This window comes from Dendropsophus ebraccatus, chromosome 14 (genome assembly GCF_027789765.1).
Source record: "Dendropsophus ebraccatus isolate aDenEbr1 chromosome 14, aDenEbr1.pat, whole genome shotgun sequence".
Classification (NCBI taxonomy): domain Eukaryota; kingdom Metazoa; phylum Chordata; class Amphibia; order Anura; family Hylidae; genus Dendropsophus; species Dendropsophus ebraccatus.
In genome coordinates this window covers 48,538,330-48,555,034 of record NC_091467.1, presented here as the reverse complement: position 1 = coordinate 48,555,034, position 16,705 = coordinate 48,538,330, and the positions used below count along the sequence as shown (strand labels likewise).

General features: G+C 41.9%; 1 protein-coding gene and 1 long non-coding RNA gene across 4 annotated transcripts in view; one reads left to right on the top strand and one right to left on the bottom strand.

Annotated features, from left to right (window-relative positions):
• The window catches only part of LOC138773110 (peroxidasin homolog), a 35,613-nt gene extending 19,796 nt beyond the window's left edge, over window positions 1-15,817 (bottom strand). For all 3 annotated transcript variants that reach the window (XM_069954086.1, XM_069954087.1, XM_069954088.1), the window contains exons 1-15: window positions 15,641-15,817; window positions 12,000-12,071; window positions 11,854-11,925; window positions 10,516-10,587; window positions 10,326-10,397; window positions 9,907-9,978; window positions 9,663-9,832; window positions 9,289-9,406; window positions 7,941-8,110; window positions 7,562-7,834; window positions 7,016-7,132; window positions 2,815-2,973; window positions 2,633-2,735; window positions 2,345-2,502; window positions 148-1,651 (exon numbers count right to left, since the gene is read on the bottom strand). In XM_069954086.1, the coding sequence (XP_069810187.1) occupies window positions 148-1,651; window positions 2,345-2,502; window positions 2,633-2,735; window positions 2,815-2,973; window positions 7,016-7,132; window positions 7,562-7,834; window positions 7,941-8,110; window positions 9,289-9,406; window positions 9,663-9,832; window positions 9,907-9,978; window positions 10,326-10,397; window positions 10,516-10,587; window positions 11,854-11,925; window positions 12,000-12,071; window positions 15,641-15,795 (3,287 nt within the window). In that variant the 5' untranslated portion in view covers window positions 15,796-15,817. The remainder of the gene's footprint in view (window positions 1-147; window positions 1,652-2,344; window positions 2,503-2,632; window positions 2,736-2,814; window positions 2,974-7,015; window positions 7,133-7,561; window positions 7,835-7,940; window positions 8,111-9,288; window positions 9,407-9,662; window positions 9,833-9,906; window positions 9,979-10,325; window positions 10,398-10,515; window positions 10,588-11,853; window positions 11,926-11,999; window positions 12,072-15,640) is intronic.
• LOC138773116 (uncharacterized) overlaps window positions 1-16,705 on the top strand; it is a 201,354-nt gene that overhangs the window by 48,704 nt on the left and 135,945 nt on the right. The window lies entirely within an intron of this gene.

Below are 16,705 nucleotides of genomic sequence, written 5' to 3'. Positions count from 1 at the left end.
CCGGTAAGTGACATGATTTTTTCTTAGATGCATATGTTTTAGGTATCAATGTGGCCTTTATAGTCCCAAACTATCATAGTGAAATAGAAATCCATGTTGACTATCCCACCTTACGACATTTTAAGATTGTTTTAAAAATGTTCTCACCTACGAAGCTTCTCTCTTATATCCTGATTCTTAATCTCATCTTTAAAGTCCTCAAAATCCTGGGCGGATGTGAGATTGCAGAAAACCCTGTAGTCATTATAGGGAGGAATACCATGGTCCCGACCACGTTGGACATTAATAGCAGCGAGATCTAAGGACACGGTATGTACAGCAGAAAACAGTTTCTCTGTAAGTTCTAAGTTCAGCAGTTCTGTGGGTTCCCTCATCTTCCCAGGTACCCCAAAAAGTCCCCGAAGCAATGGATCGATCCCTCCCTCCTGGATCAACCTGAAGGGACTGAAGAAAGCCTTGTGCAGAGGGAGATGGCCCTGCTCAATAGGTTGAAAGCTTTCATTCAGACGATAAAGAATAGGGTTGATCAAGGTGTGTCCAAATCGGAAGGCAGCAGTGGCAAAAGCATTAAAAATTCCACTATTGACACTGGGGTCATAGCCTTTGTATTCCCCCAACATGCTTAGACCTACTTCTCCAAAAATTTTAGGAAGCCAATGTTCATAGGTGATGTGCTGCATTTGAGCACCTACCAATTTCCGGGCTTCATGGTAGATTTTGTCCCCATTCCAGTGAGGGTTGACTTTGAACAGATATTCTGCAATACGATTATGTTCCCGAAACCAAAGCGTGTGCATGGAGGTAAGGCCAAGCTGTTCATTTGCTCGATGGTCTCCTGCAAGAAAACAAGGAAAAGAACTTTCTCTTTCATCTCTCATACACTCAGTTGGAGGTCCACTGGCAGAAGGCATCAAGTGCTTTCCAGAAGTAGGCACCACTTGGCCAACTTTTAGTAAACCCTTCTGGTTACTAAGATCTCTCAGTTCACGGGATTCCTGCTGTGTACTTCCATAAACATTGGAGGCATCCAAGTACGAGGTCAACATATTAACCTGCTCTCGATAATAAGAAGAATCCATAAGAAGGGAAGTTACTCCACTCCCACAGACAGGACTGGATCGGGCAAAGAACATGCATCGTCCACCGTTCCCACGTGGATCATTTTCTGGTATACTTATTGAAAGGCAAGGAGGGTCATTGGTGCAAACCTGGCTGCAAGGTGCAGAATCCGAAAATCTGGACATACTCAGGGCTGGGATGGTCTGGTCCATATCATGGTCCAAGAATTGTCCCCATTGCATGAGCATGTGAGTATACTGAGAATCTGGAGTGACAGTCTCGGAACCAATCATGGTTGTAGACACCAGGCGAGGTAGAGGTAAAGGCAAGGCTCCTGACTCTTCAGAGGCTCCAAGGCCACGTGGAAGATTAAACCCATTCTGATAGATTGGTTTAAGAAGACGTTGGAAGGCAGTAAGGGAAGCCCCCCATGTTGGATGTTGTAGGTTGTTACAGGTTCCATCAAGTGTGCGATAACGTTGGTGAAAACAGATATCAGAGCAGTTGGGGGTTGGTCTGTGAGCAGAACAGCCGGACACATTGGCAATCATGCTGATATAGTGGGGTGAGACCAGTTCACTGTAGTGGTAGCCTGTAGGCACAATTTAAAGAGAAGTCAGTAATCAGTGCATATCCACTGGAGAAGATGATCTGTAATTTATGAAACTTATAAAGTTAGTATTAAGTACTATTAAAAGCTGCCACTAGTTACAACTTCAGGCAGTCATACTTTTACTACGCAATTGTATGGTTGTGTGAAGAAAAGCAGAGGATCTGGAATTTTGACCTCTATACATATATTTAATACAAATGTTAAAATCACAAAAAAAACACTCCAATTATAAATTAAAAACAATACATGAATAATACATGAATATTTTTAAATTAAAAGATGGTGGTAATGAAAACAGGTTTGCTTTATCACCACTGTTCTTTCCCGGACTCCTCCTCTTAGCTATAACAGACAGCTCTAGTTGTCTCTTGATTGGATGCTAGAGCTGTCAATCATACCAGAGAGGGGGGGATCTCTCAATAAAGTGAGCCTGCCTCCTAGACACTAGTCATAGCAGTAGCTGGGACATCCAACAAAGAGAAGGTATCTTTACACTTTCTTTTCTTACTGCTTAGAATTGCTGACAGATTCCCTTTAATTTCTGCTGATGGCTTTCACATCTGCCAATGGCTTCCATTTGGAAATCAGAAGTTAAAAACTTTTTGGATTATTGGAATTTTATTTTATTATTTTTTTTTCACTAGCTTGGAACCCTAAGAAGTCACCACTTACTGGTAGTATTTAGCTCTTCGGGGAGTCCTTCATGCACATGTTCCTCTATCAGTTGCAGCGTTATTTCTAGTATTTCGGCTGCTCTTACCATTTCGATAGCTTGAGGGTCTCTTGGATAGAGTGCAAGTGCCATGAGGTCGCTGGTAGACTTAGGGAGCCTGTGTGAAGAAATGAATGCCAGAGTTTTGTAAGAAGAGTATGAACAACAGAATGGTTATTGTACCTAAAACAAAAACTGAGAATTTCAACATTTTTTACGTCTACTGAGATAACTATGAAGTTTCCTACCAGCTGAAGAGATGTCTGTGAGTGGAGTTAAAGCTGGCATTGACGCTATTTATGGCCTCCCGTATGGATGTCTCTACATAGGCATCACCAATGCGCACCATGTCTGGCAGGGAAACATATGTTTATGATATGAAGAGTCTTCTTGAAAAAATAGACTTTTTGGGGGGATTGAACGCCCTTACCTTGTGACTGTACGTGGAGCTGTACTGACACTGAGCTCGCCCCCATGGAACTCGTAGCATGACACTCGTACTGACCTCCATCACCAAGGCTGACCCTCAAGATCAAGAGTGTCCCCGATTCCTCAATTATGTGCCTGCCATCTTTCAGCAATTCATCTCCTGATAACAAAAGGAATGGATACTGGTTGAAATTTCCGTAATGGAATCTGTCACTAGGTGTATGCTGCCTTAAATGAGGGCAGCATAAACTAGTGACAGATATACTGAATAAAACAAATATATTGCTTAAACAAATCTGTTTAACTGTTCTCCTAATATGCAGGAGAGTGGGATTGTGCTGTGCTTTTCCTCCCGCCCTCCAGCTGCTGATTAACAGTTGATTCCTTATATACAGCATGGATAGATAACCGCCAATCAGTAGCTGGTGGGTGGAGTTTGATTTGGCTCATAAATATCCAGGACTACAGGGATCACCTATGTAATGGAGAGGACTACTTGACTCCATGTTATTCAGGAGGATCTCTCTGAATCAGCTGTAAGTGATACATCATTCTGTTCAGCTTCTCTGTCACTAGTTTATGCTACCCTGAAGTAGGGCACCATAAACCTACCGACAGAGTCTCTTTAAAGACACAAATTCACACTGAGTTTTACCATCTTTTTAATTGTATTTCTTTCAGTACGTTTGATTTTAATGCATAGAGAAATGTTTTGTGTAAAAAATAAACAGATCCGTTGCAATCAACTTTTTTCCCCCCCATAATGTAAGTCAATGGAAAACACTATGCAAAAGAACACTGCAGAGACACCATCACGTGTCTCGACGTCAGTGAACTAGCCAGACCTTCCTCCGGAAAGGAACAACCAAGCCAAGGAATGTCTCCAATTAAGGAAACCACCTCAGCAAGGTATCCATCCAAAGACAGCTGTTTCGGGGGTTTTGCCCGTCATCAGTGTGGAGTAGGTTTCTGGCTAGTGGGAGCAATGACTAGTAAGTGCATGCAAAAGGACGCTGGTTGACCTCAGGGAGATCAACCAAAACACGGCAGAGACACCATCACGTGTCTCAACGTCAGTGTATTCTAGAACATTGCCCCCTGGAAAATCAAATATGCAAAAGAACACTGCAGAGACACCATCATGTGTCTCGAGATCAACCAAAACACTGTTTTGCTGATCTTCCTGAGGTCAACCAGCGTCCTTTTGCATGCACTTACTAGTCATTGCTCCCACTTGCCAGAAACCTACTCCACACTGATGACAGGCAAAAACCCCGAAACAGCTGTCTGTGGATGAATACCTTGCTTAGGTGGTTTCCTTAATTGGAGACATTCCTTGGCTTGGTTGCTCCTTCCCGGAGGAAGGTCTGGCTAGTTCACTGACGGCGAGACACGTGATGGTGTCTCTGCAGTGTTCTTTTGCATATTTGATTTCCCAGGGGGCAATGTTCTAAAACACACTGACGTTGAGACACGTGATGGTGTCTCTGCGGTGTTTTGGTTGATCTCCCTGAGGTCAACCAGCGTCCTTTTGAATGGAAAACAGTATGGCATACAACAGAATACATTTTTGCCTGCACGATAAACGGACAGCAAAAGCACAGTATGATCTTAGCCTTATTCAGCTTTTGAAAAACATGGCTGCTTTCTTGCAAAAACACTACCACTCCTGTCCCAGGTTGTGTGTGGTCATACAGTTCAGCTCCTTCAAGGGAAATGAGCTGCAATAAAACAAAACTGAGCTTTTTTTTTTAGCCTGAGCAACGTGAGAAATGAAAGCTGAGCTGTGATTGGTTGGTATAGACAACATAGGGAATCTTACTATAAAACAGTGCCATGAATCTAACCCTTTAAGTCTAAAATGAGTTGGCTTTCCATTAAGTCACCATTATACTTCTATACAAGTGTTCTTCGACATGTGGCTCTAAAGTTGTTGGAAATCTACAACTCCCAGCATGCCCGGGTCATAGTTTTGCAACAGCTGGAGCACTACAGGCTGAGGAACACTGCCCAATACTATCCATTTGCCGCAGTACATTACTTATACCCAGCCATTCATTTTACACAGTAGCAGTCTTCCATTCACCTACACCATGGGTTCACTTCAGGCGCTGTCTTTTCAGGACACTGTACTGTATCATGTGGCTTTTTCCCTGCCAAGGGCTGGCTGTATTAAAACTTTGTGGCACAAAGCCCAAATCTAGGTCAGCTGAGATGGCTCCATGCCAAGACAGAAGTGTTATATTGTAACCAGAGGCGGATTAACTTTACCATAGGCCCCGGGCTGTTGACCAAGCCTGAGCCCCCCAACCCCACTGTAACTATGGCAGCATTAGCGTGGTGTTCATAGTACAGGATAGTTATTGTAATATTTCCCTGATTTGTGCAAAATTGCGGTAAAAAAGCAGCAATTTTTTGGCAAATCATGGCAGAAGTGTAGCCAGGAGACAGTACACCACTGAAAAGTCTTTTTGGGTGGCCATGGGCCCCGGGCTACTGCCCGAAACGGACCTATTGTAATCCGCTGCTGATTGTAAATAGAAGAATCTGAAAACTATTGGTGTTTTTAACCCTGTAATGAATCGCCAATTTTGTATTTTTCGCCTTCTATTAGTAATAACTTTACATTTTTAACTGCAGAGCCATATTAGGGTTGGTTGTCTGCGGAGCTAATTGCTATGCCACCCCTTATTTTGTACTGCAAAGCCAAAAACAGGTTTGTGGGGTAAAAAAAATATATGATGTTACAAAAAAAAAAAACACACAACATGATTTGGATAATATTTTAGATATATTAGATTTTTTTTTTATTCCATATTTTCTAGGGTGTGACCATTTTGTATTTTTACATAGTTCAGTAATGTACAAACATTTATGCATGCACCAATACCTAATAGGTATATTTATATATTTTTTTTCATTTAGTTTTTAAATACTTTTTAGGTCCCCTAGGATCATGTAATTGCCTATAAAGACCAGTGCAATAAATATGATTTGTGGTGATCTGTTCAATCGACGATATACTGTATATTAGCACAGCCTGCCTATAGTAAGTTGTTTAAGTAGATCTGTCATAGCAGCCATGGAGAGCTAGAGAAGGTTGGGCTGCCGATGATAACCAGTTCGACCCCTGAATTACCAATCATGTGGCCAGTGGTGAAATTAGGGGGGGGGGGGGGGCAGGGTGGTGGTGGCTTGATCAGTTAAGGTCCTTCAGGGTGTGTTCACAAGTACAGGACCCGCAGCAAATTTGATGGCGCATCCTGCTGCGGATCCTGTACATGTGAAGCTACCCTCAAGAATAATATTGAATTTGTGTTCCATGTTCATCATATGCACTGAGAAGCCATTTACAGTAAAACAAGCATGTATTTTCTAACATGAGTGCTTATGTATGATAGGTCCATCATAGTTGGGTATGATGGACCTATCATACATAAGCACCTATCATACATAAGCACTCATAGTATACAACACAGAACACCCTGACTTATACTGTGACTCCAATGAACATGGCAAAACTCCCTATTACTGTGCGGAAAATTATTATATCGTTCAAAATTTAAACAATAATCGTCCTGTGTAATTGCAGGCAACGATCAAAAAAAATCGCTTGTGTCGTTGATCGTTTATTTTAATCTGACCCTAAGATCGTCATTAATCATTCGCTGTAATTCCGCATTCATTCTCTGTAATTCCGCATTTGCTCGCTAATCGTTCAGTATAATTTTACATTGTTCATTCTTTTGCTGGGATCAGATGGAGTAAACGATCGTAGTAACAATCATTGAAATTATCATAACTAATGACTATTGTTCTGTTTAATATGGTGAACGATTTCAGGTTAACGAAAAACAATTTAGTTTGCGTTCGTTTATCGTTAAAAATCGCTTAGTGTAATAGGACTATTACTTGGAGATTCAGACCATGGCACTCATCTAGCTGTAGGGTCAGACGCTGAAGTCGGCCATGCAATTACATCTTTCTTAGAGAATCTTGCTGATCTCAATGGGATCCACCAACAAACTAATACAGAGAAGATCCCGAGTGTCTATTTGTCAATATCATCCCAACCCCTGATACAGGAAGTTGCAAATATACATATCCCAGTCAAGAGCTGTCAGGGATTGAAATCACTGCCCTGGTGTAATACTGACCATTACTGTCACAACAATCAGAATGGGAAAGGATAAGGGAGTTACCTTGTTTAGTCCAGGTTATGACTGGAGGTGGTCGCCCGCTTGCAAAACATGGAAATTTAGCATCTTGGCCCTCGGTCACAGTCTGATCATTGGGAATCACAATAAACTTCTGTGCTTCTAGAAACAGGCAGTAATGCAGTGCATGTTACAGCAAGATATTTTATACCGTACCTGGTAAACAGCATAAGGTTATCACGCTTTGCTAAAGTAAGGGAGCTAAAGTAAAGTTGACCATATACTATAGATACTGCACCTGTTGGCTTAAAGTTTCCCTGTGTATAGCTATTCATCCCAACATCCCCTATAGACATGAATGCTTGGCTCAGATGAGCATGTATGTGTTTTATATGGGAAGCTGCTGTAAAGCTCCTCTGGGGCCCTTCACCTCAAAATTTTTTTCCATCTTCCATCCTCCAGATCACGCCCCTTTTTCAGCATCAGTAAAGCAGTGATTGCTAAGGAACGTACAGGTGCAGCTAGTTTTAAAAAAAAAAGCTGTATTCAAAGTGGACAATCCCTTTAATACTACAGAAGTATAATTTTTACCTTGCACAATAATAGAGGCGGCTGCCTGTATGGAGCCTTCGCTGTTGCTGGCGTGACACTGATAAAGCCCCTGCTCAGAGAAGGTGACATTTTGGATGTATAGGCCTCCGGAGCTGGTAATTGTGAAGTGATCATTTGTGGAGACAGGATCTCCTGTGTCTGTGGTCCAGGTGATACGTGGCTGGGGGTCTCCGGAGACGCTACATTCCAACGTTACGCTGCTGCCCACTAGGACCTCGGTGTTCTGGGGCTGAATTATAAAAAATGGCTTTGCTGTGAGAAAGAGACACATCTTCAACAAAACATCGAAGTGGGTGACACTTCCTGCTGGTATAGGTTCTGCACCAGGGAATCCTAGACTTCGGTGCATGTTACTCACATCGGCTGCCGGAGTAGCGGAGAATGGCCTCCTGTGTGCGCACTTCCCCTGCTATGTTTTTGGCCGCACATTGGTAAATTCCTTTATCCGATTCCTGTGTATTCTGAATCATCAGGGTCCCATCGTGTAAAAGATTCAGCCGCCCATCATAGCTTGTATCAATCTCATTCCTAGGAAAAAAATAAAATACATACTCTACACAATACACCCATACCCTAATAATACCAAATTGTACAGCATGATAGCACCATGTAGTGCGCAAACAATACAGCTATACAGTAAACAGATATATGTATTATGGAGTGCCCAAATAATACCACCAAACAGTGCCAAAATAACAGCATCTAGCATTACCATATCACATAATTATGCAGTGTCCAAATGCCACCAAAAAAAACACACATATATCTCTACATCAACATTACAACCATAGAGGGTACAGATAAACATTGTGCCTAAATGATAATGCCATATGCTATGCATATAATACCAGTGTAGAAATAATACCACACCAACAAAAAAAAAAAAAACATGAAGGGTACAAATAAATGAAGTGCCTAAACAATACCACCATGTGGTATGAAAATAATACTCTGATATAACGGACAAGCAACACTACACTAACAATACAAACACAAATAAATGTAGTGGTTGAAGAATACTACCATAGTACCTCTATATAGTGCACAAATAACACTACAACAACAACAGTAAAACTGTAAAAGGCACAAATATTTACAGTGAATGATACTGCCATGTGCTATTAAAATAATACCATATATAAAATAAATATAATGCACAATTAATACTACACCAACAATATAACAATAGAGGGCACAAACAAATACAGTGCTGGAATGACACCGCCATAAGCTATAAAAATAATACAACCATATATTAGATAAATAACGCCACATACACAAAACAGCCATGAAGGGCACAAATAAATATACTGCTAATAATACCACCATATGCTATAAAAACAATCCCCTCATATAGAGCACAAATAACACTGCATCAACAATAGAGGACACAAATTGAAATAGCGGCTAAATAATGCCACCATATGCTATGAAAATAGTACTCCCATACACTGCACAAATAACTACTATAAGGTATCCCAATAAGAAAACAACATGCTGCTGTTGAATAATACCACCATACAGTGCACAACACATGAAGAAGGTCACCAAGCAGTGTTCTGACAACAGTGCCCCAATATAATGCTATATACCGCACCAAAACATTGCCACAGTGGTGCCCTATACTGCCTCTTAATAGCACTGCCAAATAGTGCGCCACTAACATCACAAAGTGTCCAAAATATTGTTTCAAAGGATGGACTCACTTGTTATGTAGCCAAACAATATCCGGTTTAGGGTTCCCTTCCGCCCGACAGGTGAAATAAACAGTGTTCCCAAGAATGATATCGGCATCTTTGGGCTCCGATATAATACGAGGCACCTCTGAAAATCAAATTATTTACATTAACACAAGCATGAGAACCACTACTAGCAGCAATAATTGTGCCAACATGGAATATCCCCCTGAATGGCAGAAAGCTACAGTATAAAGTATTATAGCTGCTGCCACTGTAGTTTCTTCTCTAATACTCTGTCAGTGTTTACCTCAATTCTCACACTCTACTCATGAACCAGGAAGCCCTGGATGAAGGACAAAATAAAAATATAACTTAATAGGTAATATAATAGGATGGCTAACCGCAGTTGAATTGGTCCTCAGACAGTGAGCTCACCGATGACCCCCGCAAGTGGACAGGGTGTTCGCATGTTGCGGCTGTATGCGTGCTGCTCCTCTCTGTGAACGTACGGAGAAGATCCAGCAGCCACATGAGTTCACAATCACAGAAAAGTGGATTGGAGTCTAGGCGTCTGTCCAGACAGAAGGGACGTAAGCGTCTCATCACATCAGTACACGTACAATACTGTAAAAATCTAGCACTTACAACCGGGTCAGAGACGGAAGCTTAGAGAAGGTTCCTTGCTGAATCCTGGTGATTCGGTTATTGTGCAAGAAACTGTAAAGAAAGCATTAAAGTGACTCACTGACAGCAAGCAGAGTTTACGAAATGGTGGGGAACTGGAAATAATTATAAAGTAGTAGAACTTAGTGTTACACCTAGTGCAGGTTCCGCAGGGGCGGGGCATGACAAAGACAACACTAAAGAGATCACTGTGTCATGTTCTGCCCCCGCAGGCCCTGCACCATATTACAATGTATTTATCCTGCTTAGACTGTTCCTTTAAACAGAAAAAAAAATGGAACATCCTAGAAACAAGTGAACCCCTGTAAAGCCTGGGTTGTCTTCTGCTGGACATCATTCAGATACTACCCAGGCTGCTAAATAGTAAACATATGACCTACAGCCTCTCCAGTCTGGGAAGATCTCCTAAAGTCTCTGCATCAAGTGTCTCCAAGTTGTTGAAGTGAAGATACCTGGAGCGGAAAAAAATACATAGAAAGTGATAAGGAAATGTAAAATACACATAGAGAGTAATGGGTGGGACTGACTGAAACCATAAGGAGTCTTATACACAGTGGTGTTACAACTCACAGCTGCTCCAGTGATCTGAGTCCTTGGAAAGCGTTCCGCTGGATACTGCGGATATCATTCTTGTAAAGATAACTGCAAGGAAAACGAGAACAACAATAGGTACAATGTATAATGGGGATCAAGACTGTCAGTATATCTGTAACAGCCATAACAATAAAAACCCCATAGCCCTGTGATGTCCCTTATGGTATCAGCAGCAGCTCCTGTAAGGCATGAGGTGTGTCCTCCATGGATCCTACAGATGATTGATCGGCTTGAGATTGATGTGGAGGCTGAGCCACCATCTTGATCTCTTTGTCATGTTTCTCATTCCTAAACAAGGTCTGCAGTATGACTGGGGCATTATCCTACTGACTCCTTCCGTTAGGTGATCCTGTTGCCATGAATGGGGGGATTCGGTGTGTACAATGGTTAGGTAGGTGATGTTCTTCGCATAGGACATCCTGGTGCCATCTCTTCCCCAGGCAAGTGCACCCACCCGGCCATCCACATGATGGAGAACGTGATCTATTAGACCAGGGCGGCTCCTTTTATTGGCGCATGTTCCAGGGGGCTACCCACAGGGGACATACTAACTACAGGTGCGTCTACCTACAGGGGGACCTGCCTACCGGGGAAACCGATCAACTGGAGCAACATACCTACCTAAAGAAGGCATCTACCTACATCTCCCCAGCTTAGGCTGGGTTCACACTACGTTTTTTGCAAAAAACTGAGAAAAACGCTTGAAAAAACGGATGCATGTGTAGGCATCTGTTTTGATCCGTTTTTCTATTGACTTCCATTACAAAAAAACCCCGGATAAAAACAGATGTTTTTTTAGCGGACACAAAATTAAGGTCGACCACGTTTTTGTGTCCACTAAAAAAAAACGGATCCATTTTGATCCGTTTTTTTTTTTATAATGGAGGTCAATGGAAAAACAGATCAAAACAGATGCACACACTTGCATCAGTTTTTTCTATCCGTTTTTCACCTGTTTTTTGCAAAAAACAGATTGCAAAAACGTAGTGTGAACCCAGCCTTACCTAGACCTCCCTCTTCCAGCCCACTTACATATACAACCTGTTGAGGGGCCACCAAGGGGACATTATTTCTGTTTAGGCACTTTAGGTGCTGGAAAAGAATCTAAGATATTTGTCTGGCAGGTTCTGAAGAGTTGCGGCTGGAACAAATCATCACTGTAGTCTCGGCCAGATGGAAAAGAAAGGCGAAAGTGAACAATGGAAATCAGAGAAGAGGCCCCCTGTGAGTCACTGGATGTAATTGCACTGTTAACTCTTATGTAGTGGTGTCATTTTTATAGGGCTAATATATTTCTCTGTATAGAGTACTCACAGATGTTTGAGACCTTCCAGCGCTTCAAATGATCTCTGTGAAAGCCGTCTGATTTGATTGTTGTTCAGTAATCTGTGAAAACAAAAACTCCATTTATAAAATGGTCACTAACCATGTGGATGACCACTAGTCATGAATGATCTTACAAGGTGTGGAGGTTTGTCAACTTCTGAAGAGCTTCAGAATTTATATCTCGGATACGATTAAAGCGCAGATCACTGTAGAGACAAAACATACAAAAAGTCATGGAATCATATTATGGCTTCTCTAATCACTTTCAGAGCTGCATTCAGAATTTAGCTGTCTTCGGTGACAGCCATAGCCATGATAAGTTTGCAACATGAAAGATGTAGTCCTTTTAACAAGCTAATGTACAGTGCTTGGTGACACTTAAACAGCAATGAAGACTCCTGTAATCTGAGACCCAGTATGAATTACAATTTTTGAATGCAGATTTGGCTGTGACTGGAGCAGAAAACATCATGTAACAAAAAGTAAAGCGAAAAACTATTTGCAAAGTTTATTATGATAGGTATGCTGAACGTATTACAGGGCGGTACGGCACATGTAAGCTAATCCGCCATGGATGTACAGCCAGCCCAATCAAATCACATCATCATGAAAGAACATCGAGAGACCATTGCACGGAACATCAGCATCCAAAGAAAGGTCTCTACGATCTGTCCGATCTTCAAGTGATTCAACTATTCCTGGAACACGGCCGAGACGTATAATTTGTGATTATCAAGGGGCACGTCATTGTGTACAGAGAGCACCGAACAAGCCATGACATCACTCCTAAAGAACTACAACCAGAGGGTCTGTATATGAACATGACTGCTGTCAACTAAAAACAGATTATCCTGTTCAAAGGCAGAAGTCACTGGTGCAGAGTGGTCTCAGCTCTCGGCCAATTCTAACATTTAAAGCAGTGTTTTCCAATTTGTGTCTCTACAGTTTTTGCCAAACTACAATTCCCAGCATGCCCTGAAAGCCTTTGGCATAGCAGTTTTGCAACAGCTGAAAAGTCAGTCACAGGTTAGAAAGAACTCTCAGAGCTTGAAGAGCAACATACATCAGAATACTAATGCACTAACCTATATGGCTAGAAAAAGCATTGCACTACGGGGCACTAAGCTTAGGTAATGCACAGTCTGAGGCCCCCCCCCCCCCCCAAACTTCAATTCCTATCATACTTAACACTTTGGGGGAGATTTATCAAACGTGGGGTAAAGTGAAACTGGCTCAGTTGCCCCTAGCAACCAATCAGATTTTAGCTTACATTTTCTAGAGTCTGTAAGGAATGAAAAGTGGAATCTGATTGGTTGCTAGGGGCAACTGAGCCAGTTTTCACTTTACACCATGGCGTAAAGTGAAACTGGCTCAGTTGCCCCTAGCAACCAATCAGATTCCACTTTTCATTCCTCACAGACTCTTTACAAAATGAAAGGTAGAATCTGATTGGTTGTTAGGGGCAACTGAGCCAGTTTCACTTTACACCATGCTTAATAAATCTCCCCCTTTATCTATCCAGGTATGAAAGGAATTGAAGCCAAAACCAGGAACGGACTATAAACAGGGTGCATGTCAAAGAAAAGACTGAGATTCCCTGTCTTTTCAAGTCCATTCCTGACTTTGGCTTCCAAAATTGGGCAGATAAATCTGCCTGTGTAAACGCACCATTAGTCAGTGTGAAAATCAGATGAAGCAGAGCTGAATTTCCGTGGATTATCCAGAAACAGCACCACTCTTGTCCTCAGTTTGGGCGTGGGTTTTGCAGCTCAGTCCCTGAATTGTAATACCACACACAACCTGAGGACAAAAGTGGTGCTCTTTTTGGAAAAAAGCAGCCATGTTTTTCTAATCCTCGATAATCACTTTAGAGGGAATCGGTCATTACTGTTATGCTGCCCGAAGCACAAGCCCCCCATTTCTCCCCACCTACTGGCCCTCATTGATAGATCTCTCCTGGCTGGGCATAAAAGATCTATAAATCAAGGCTGGTGGGGTGAGAAGAAGTTGCCAGAGACCGGCCTGATGACTAAAGGTCCCCTTAAATACAGATAAATGGCCAGCTCAAAGGGTTGTCGCTGATGGATGTATACGCCTGTTTGGGGCCTCCACACCTTTATTAGTTGTGCACATACTAGAGGACTAAGCACAACTACTATATTTATTACATGATGATCCACCATGCAATACCACATTTTCCCTTTAGTTCTGCTACAAAGCTATTTGCAAAAATGAGGACACCTTTAATAGGACTTGCTTAAACTATTAATGTAACATTTGGAATGGCCCCGCTTTACAGCTGCTATGGCAGGGCCAGATACACGTCAGACTGCTGGAAAATATACGCAGATTACGCTGGCTCAATCTCAACATGAATTTCAAGTGACAGAACACACATTTCCAGCCGGCTTACGTCATGCATTCTTTTACATATTTGGCCTCAGGACACAAAACAAGCAAGTCCAATGTCAGCAGGCGTCTGTATGTAATCACAGTCTCTAGGCTGAAGGAAGACAACCTGTGGGAATTTATGGGCCGTAACGTGCGTTCCAACACTTTATAGACCTGGAGCAAGGAGTCAGGATGCAAGTGCCGGAGAAAACAACTTTGGACTCTTAAAGAATGTCAACAATGCACAAAAAGTATCTATGTAAAATAGCTATAATCCTGCCTCCTATGTGCTAAAATATAAAGGAGTAGTCATTTATTACAAAACTTCAGGTAAGCAGGGACAGAGGGTGCAGCAGGTGCAGTACCGTTTTGCACAGCGAGGCGCTTCTTCCAGTCAGAAGAAAAATCTTGTCTCATTAAACAGTCAGTTGTTGTCACAATGCGCCTGCTGCACCCTTCCTCCCTGCTTACCTGAGGTTTTGTAGTAAAGGACTACTCCATGCAGCATCAACGGGTGAGTGCCTCTACTTTATTATATACTTCTCGTATTGTTCATCACTGTCCTGGAGAGCACCCCGAGCTGAAGATTTGCTGGCCACTATTCCCTGCCTCACTCAATCTGACATTGGAACCCAGGTGCACTTTATTGACAATGGTTCTAGCCTACCATCTATACCTCATTGTTTTATAACTACCATAATACTGCCTCCTAGGTACAAGAATATAACTACTATAATATTACCTCCTATATATACACAATGATGTAACTGCTATAATACTGCCCCCTAAACACAAGAATATAACTACTATTATACTGCCTCCTATGTACAAGAATATAACTACTATAACACGGCTTCCTATATACAAGAATATAACTACTATAATACTGCCTCCTATGTATAAGAATATAACTACTATAATACTGCTCCTATGTATAAGAATATAACTACTATAATACTGCCTCCTATGTACAAGAATATAACTACTATAATACTGCTCCTATGTACAAGAATATATCTACTATAATACTGCCCCCTATGTACAAGAATATAACTACTATAATACTGCCCCCTATGTACAGGAATATAATTACTGTAGTACTGCTCCCTATATACAGGAATATAACTACTATAATACTGCTCCTATGTACAAGAATATATCTACTATAATACTGCCCCCTATGTACAAGAATATAACTACTATAATACTGCCCCCTATGTACAGGAATATAATTACTGTAGTACTGCTATGTACAAGATATTGACATGCCTGCTCTTCTTGATAAGAATGGTAGGGGTTGTCACATGCAGTAAATAAGTTATAAAACACATTTCCTATAGATTTCGGCACACATATAACATGTACACTATTGGTGATGACTCACAGTACACTGGTCTGGGCAGGGACATCCGGGATGGAATCCAGCATCAAATGCATGCACCTGACAGTGGTCCGAAAGCACAAGCAGCGGCTGGGACATGCTGCCCCCTGCTGGGGTGGTAAAAGCAGAAGTAGTAGACCATATAATCCCCACTGCATGTTCACAACTGTGTGCACTCCCAAGGTCTGATCAGCAAAGAGCAAACTTTGCTGTCCAAAACCTCTGTAGGAGGGAGCGGGGAACATGTGTTTCTTGTTAATATCACTCACACCCCTCTGCCCAAACACATGTTCCCCTCCTTCTGTGTTCTATGCAGCTCTTCATATTCCAATTTGCCCTTGGACTGATGTCAAGTCATTTACTAAGACTGTCAAGCAGACTTCCCAGATTAAAAGGGAAAGAAGGGGGGGGGGGTGTAAAAGGTCTGTTTTCTGCTGCAATCGACAGCATACTTTGCCCGCCTATGGTGTTGCTAATCTGGGGGGGGGGGGGGGGGGGGGGGGGTTAGCAGGTGCATACAAGACCAACCCCCGATATAGGGGCCCATTGTAATTCCTTTCCTCCAGTACAATGAACATTTCAGCTGTTAGTAAAATATGTAATGAAGGAGCCAATCTATTAATGGTAAATCTTACCTTTTAATGTGTTGTGGAGTTACCGTCTTATAATCCATCGGCTAGAGAAATCAACTTCTTCCATCCATTACATTACCCATGAATTACACACTAAACCTTCTATCCCATAAGGCATAGGTATTCTTAGGCAATGCATGCTGATTGCTACTCGCAGCAGCATCTACCCTACCTGGTGAGCTTTATCTTTGATGGTTGCCACTCTAATCTGTCAGTTCTAAATCAAGCTCAAGTATAGGAAGCTTTGCTGAGCCATAGCATGCATACTTCCTTATACCCTACCTGGACTGGTTGACTTACAGGACTCAGTGCTATAAGCAAAGTCAGCAAGGCAGAAAGTGATAATCTATCCTTAGGATTGGCCTTTATTATAAGATACTCAAACCTTTGAGTTTAGAAAGAGAGCAGGCATGTTTTTTTTCAATAAGCAGTTTTC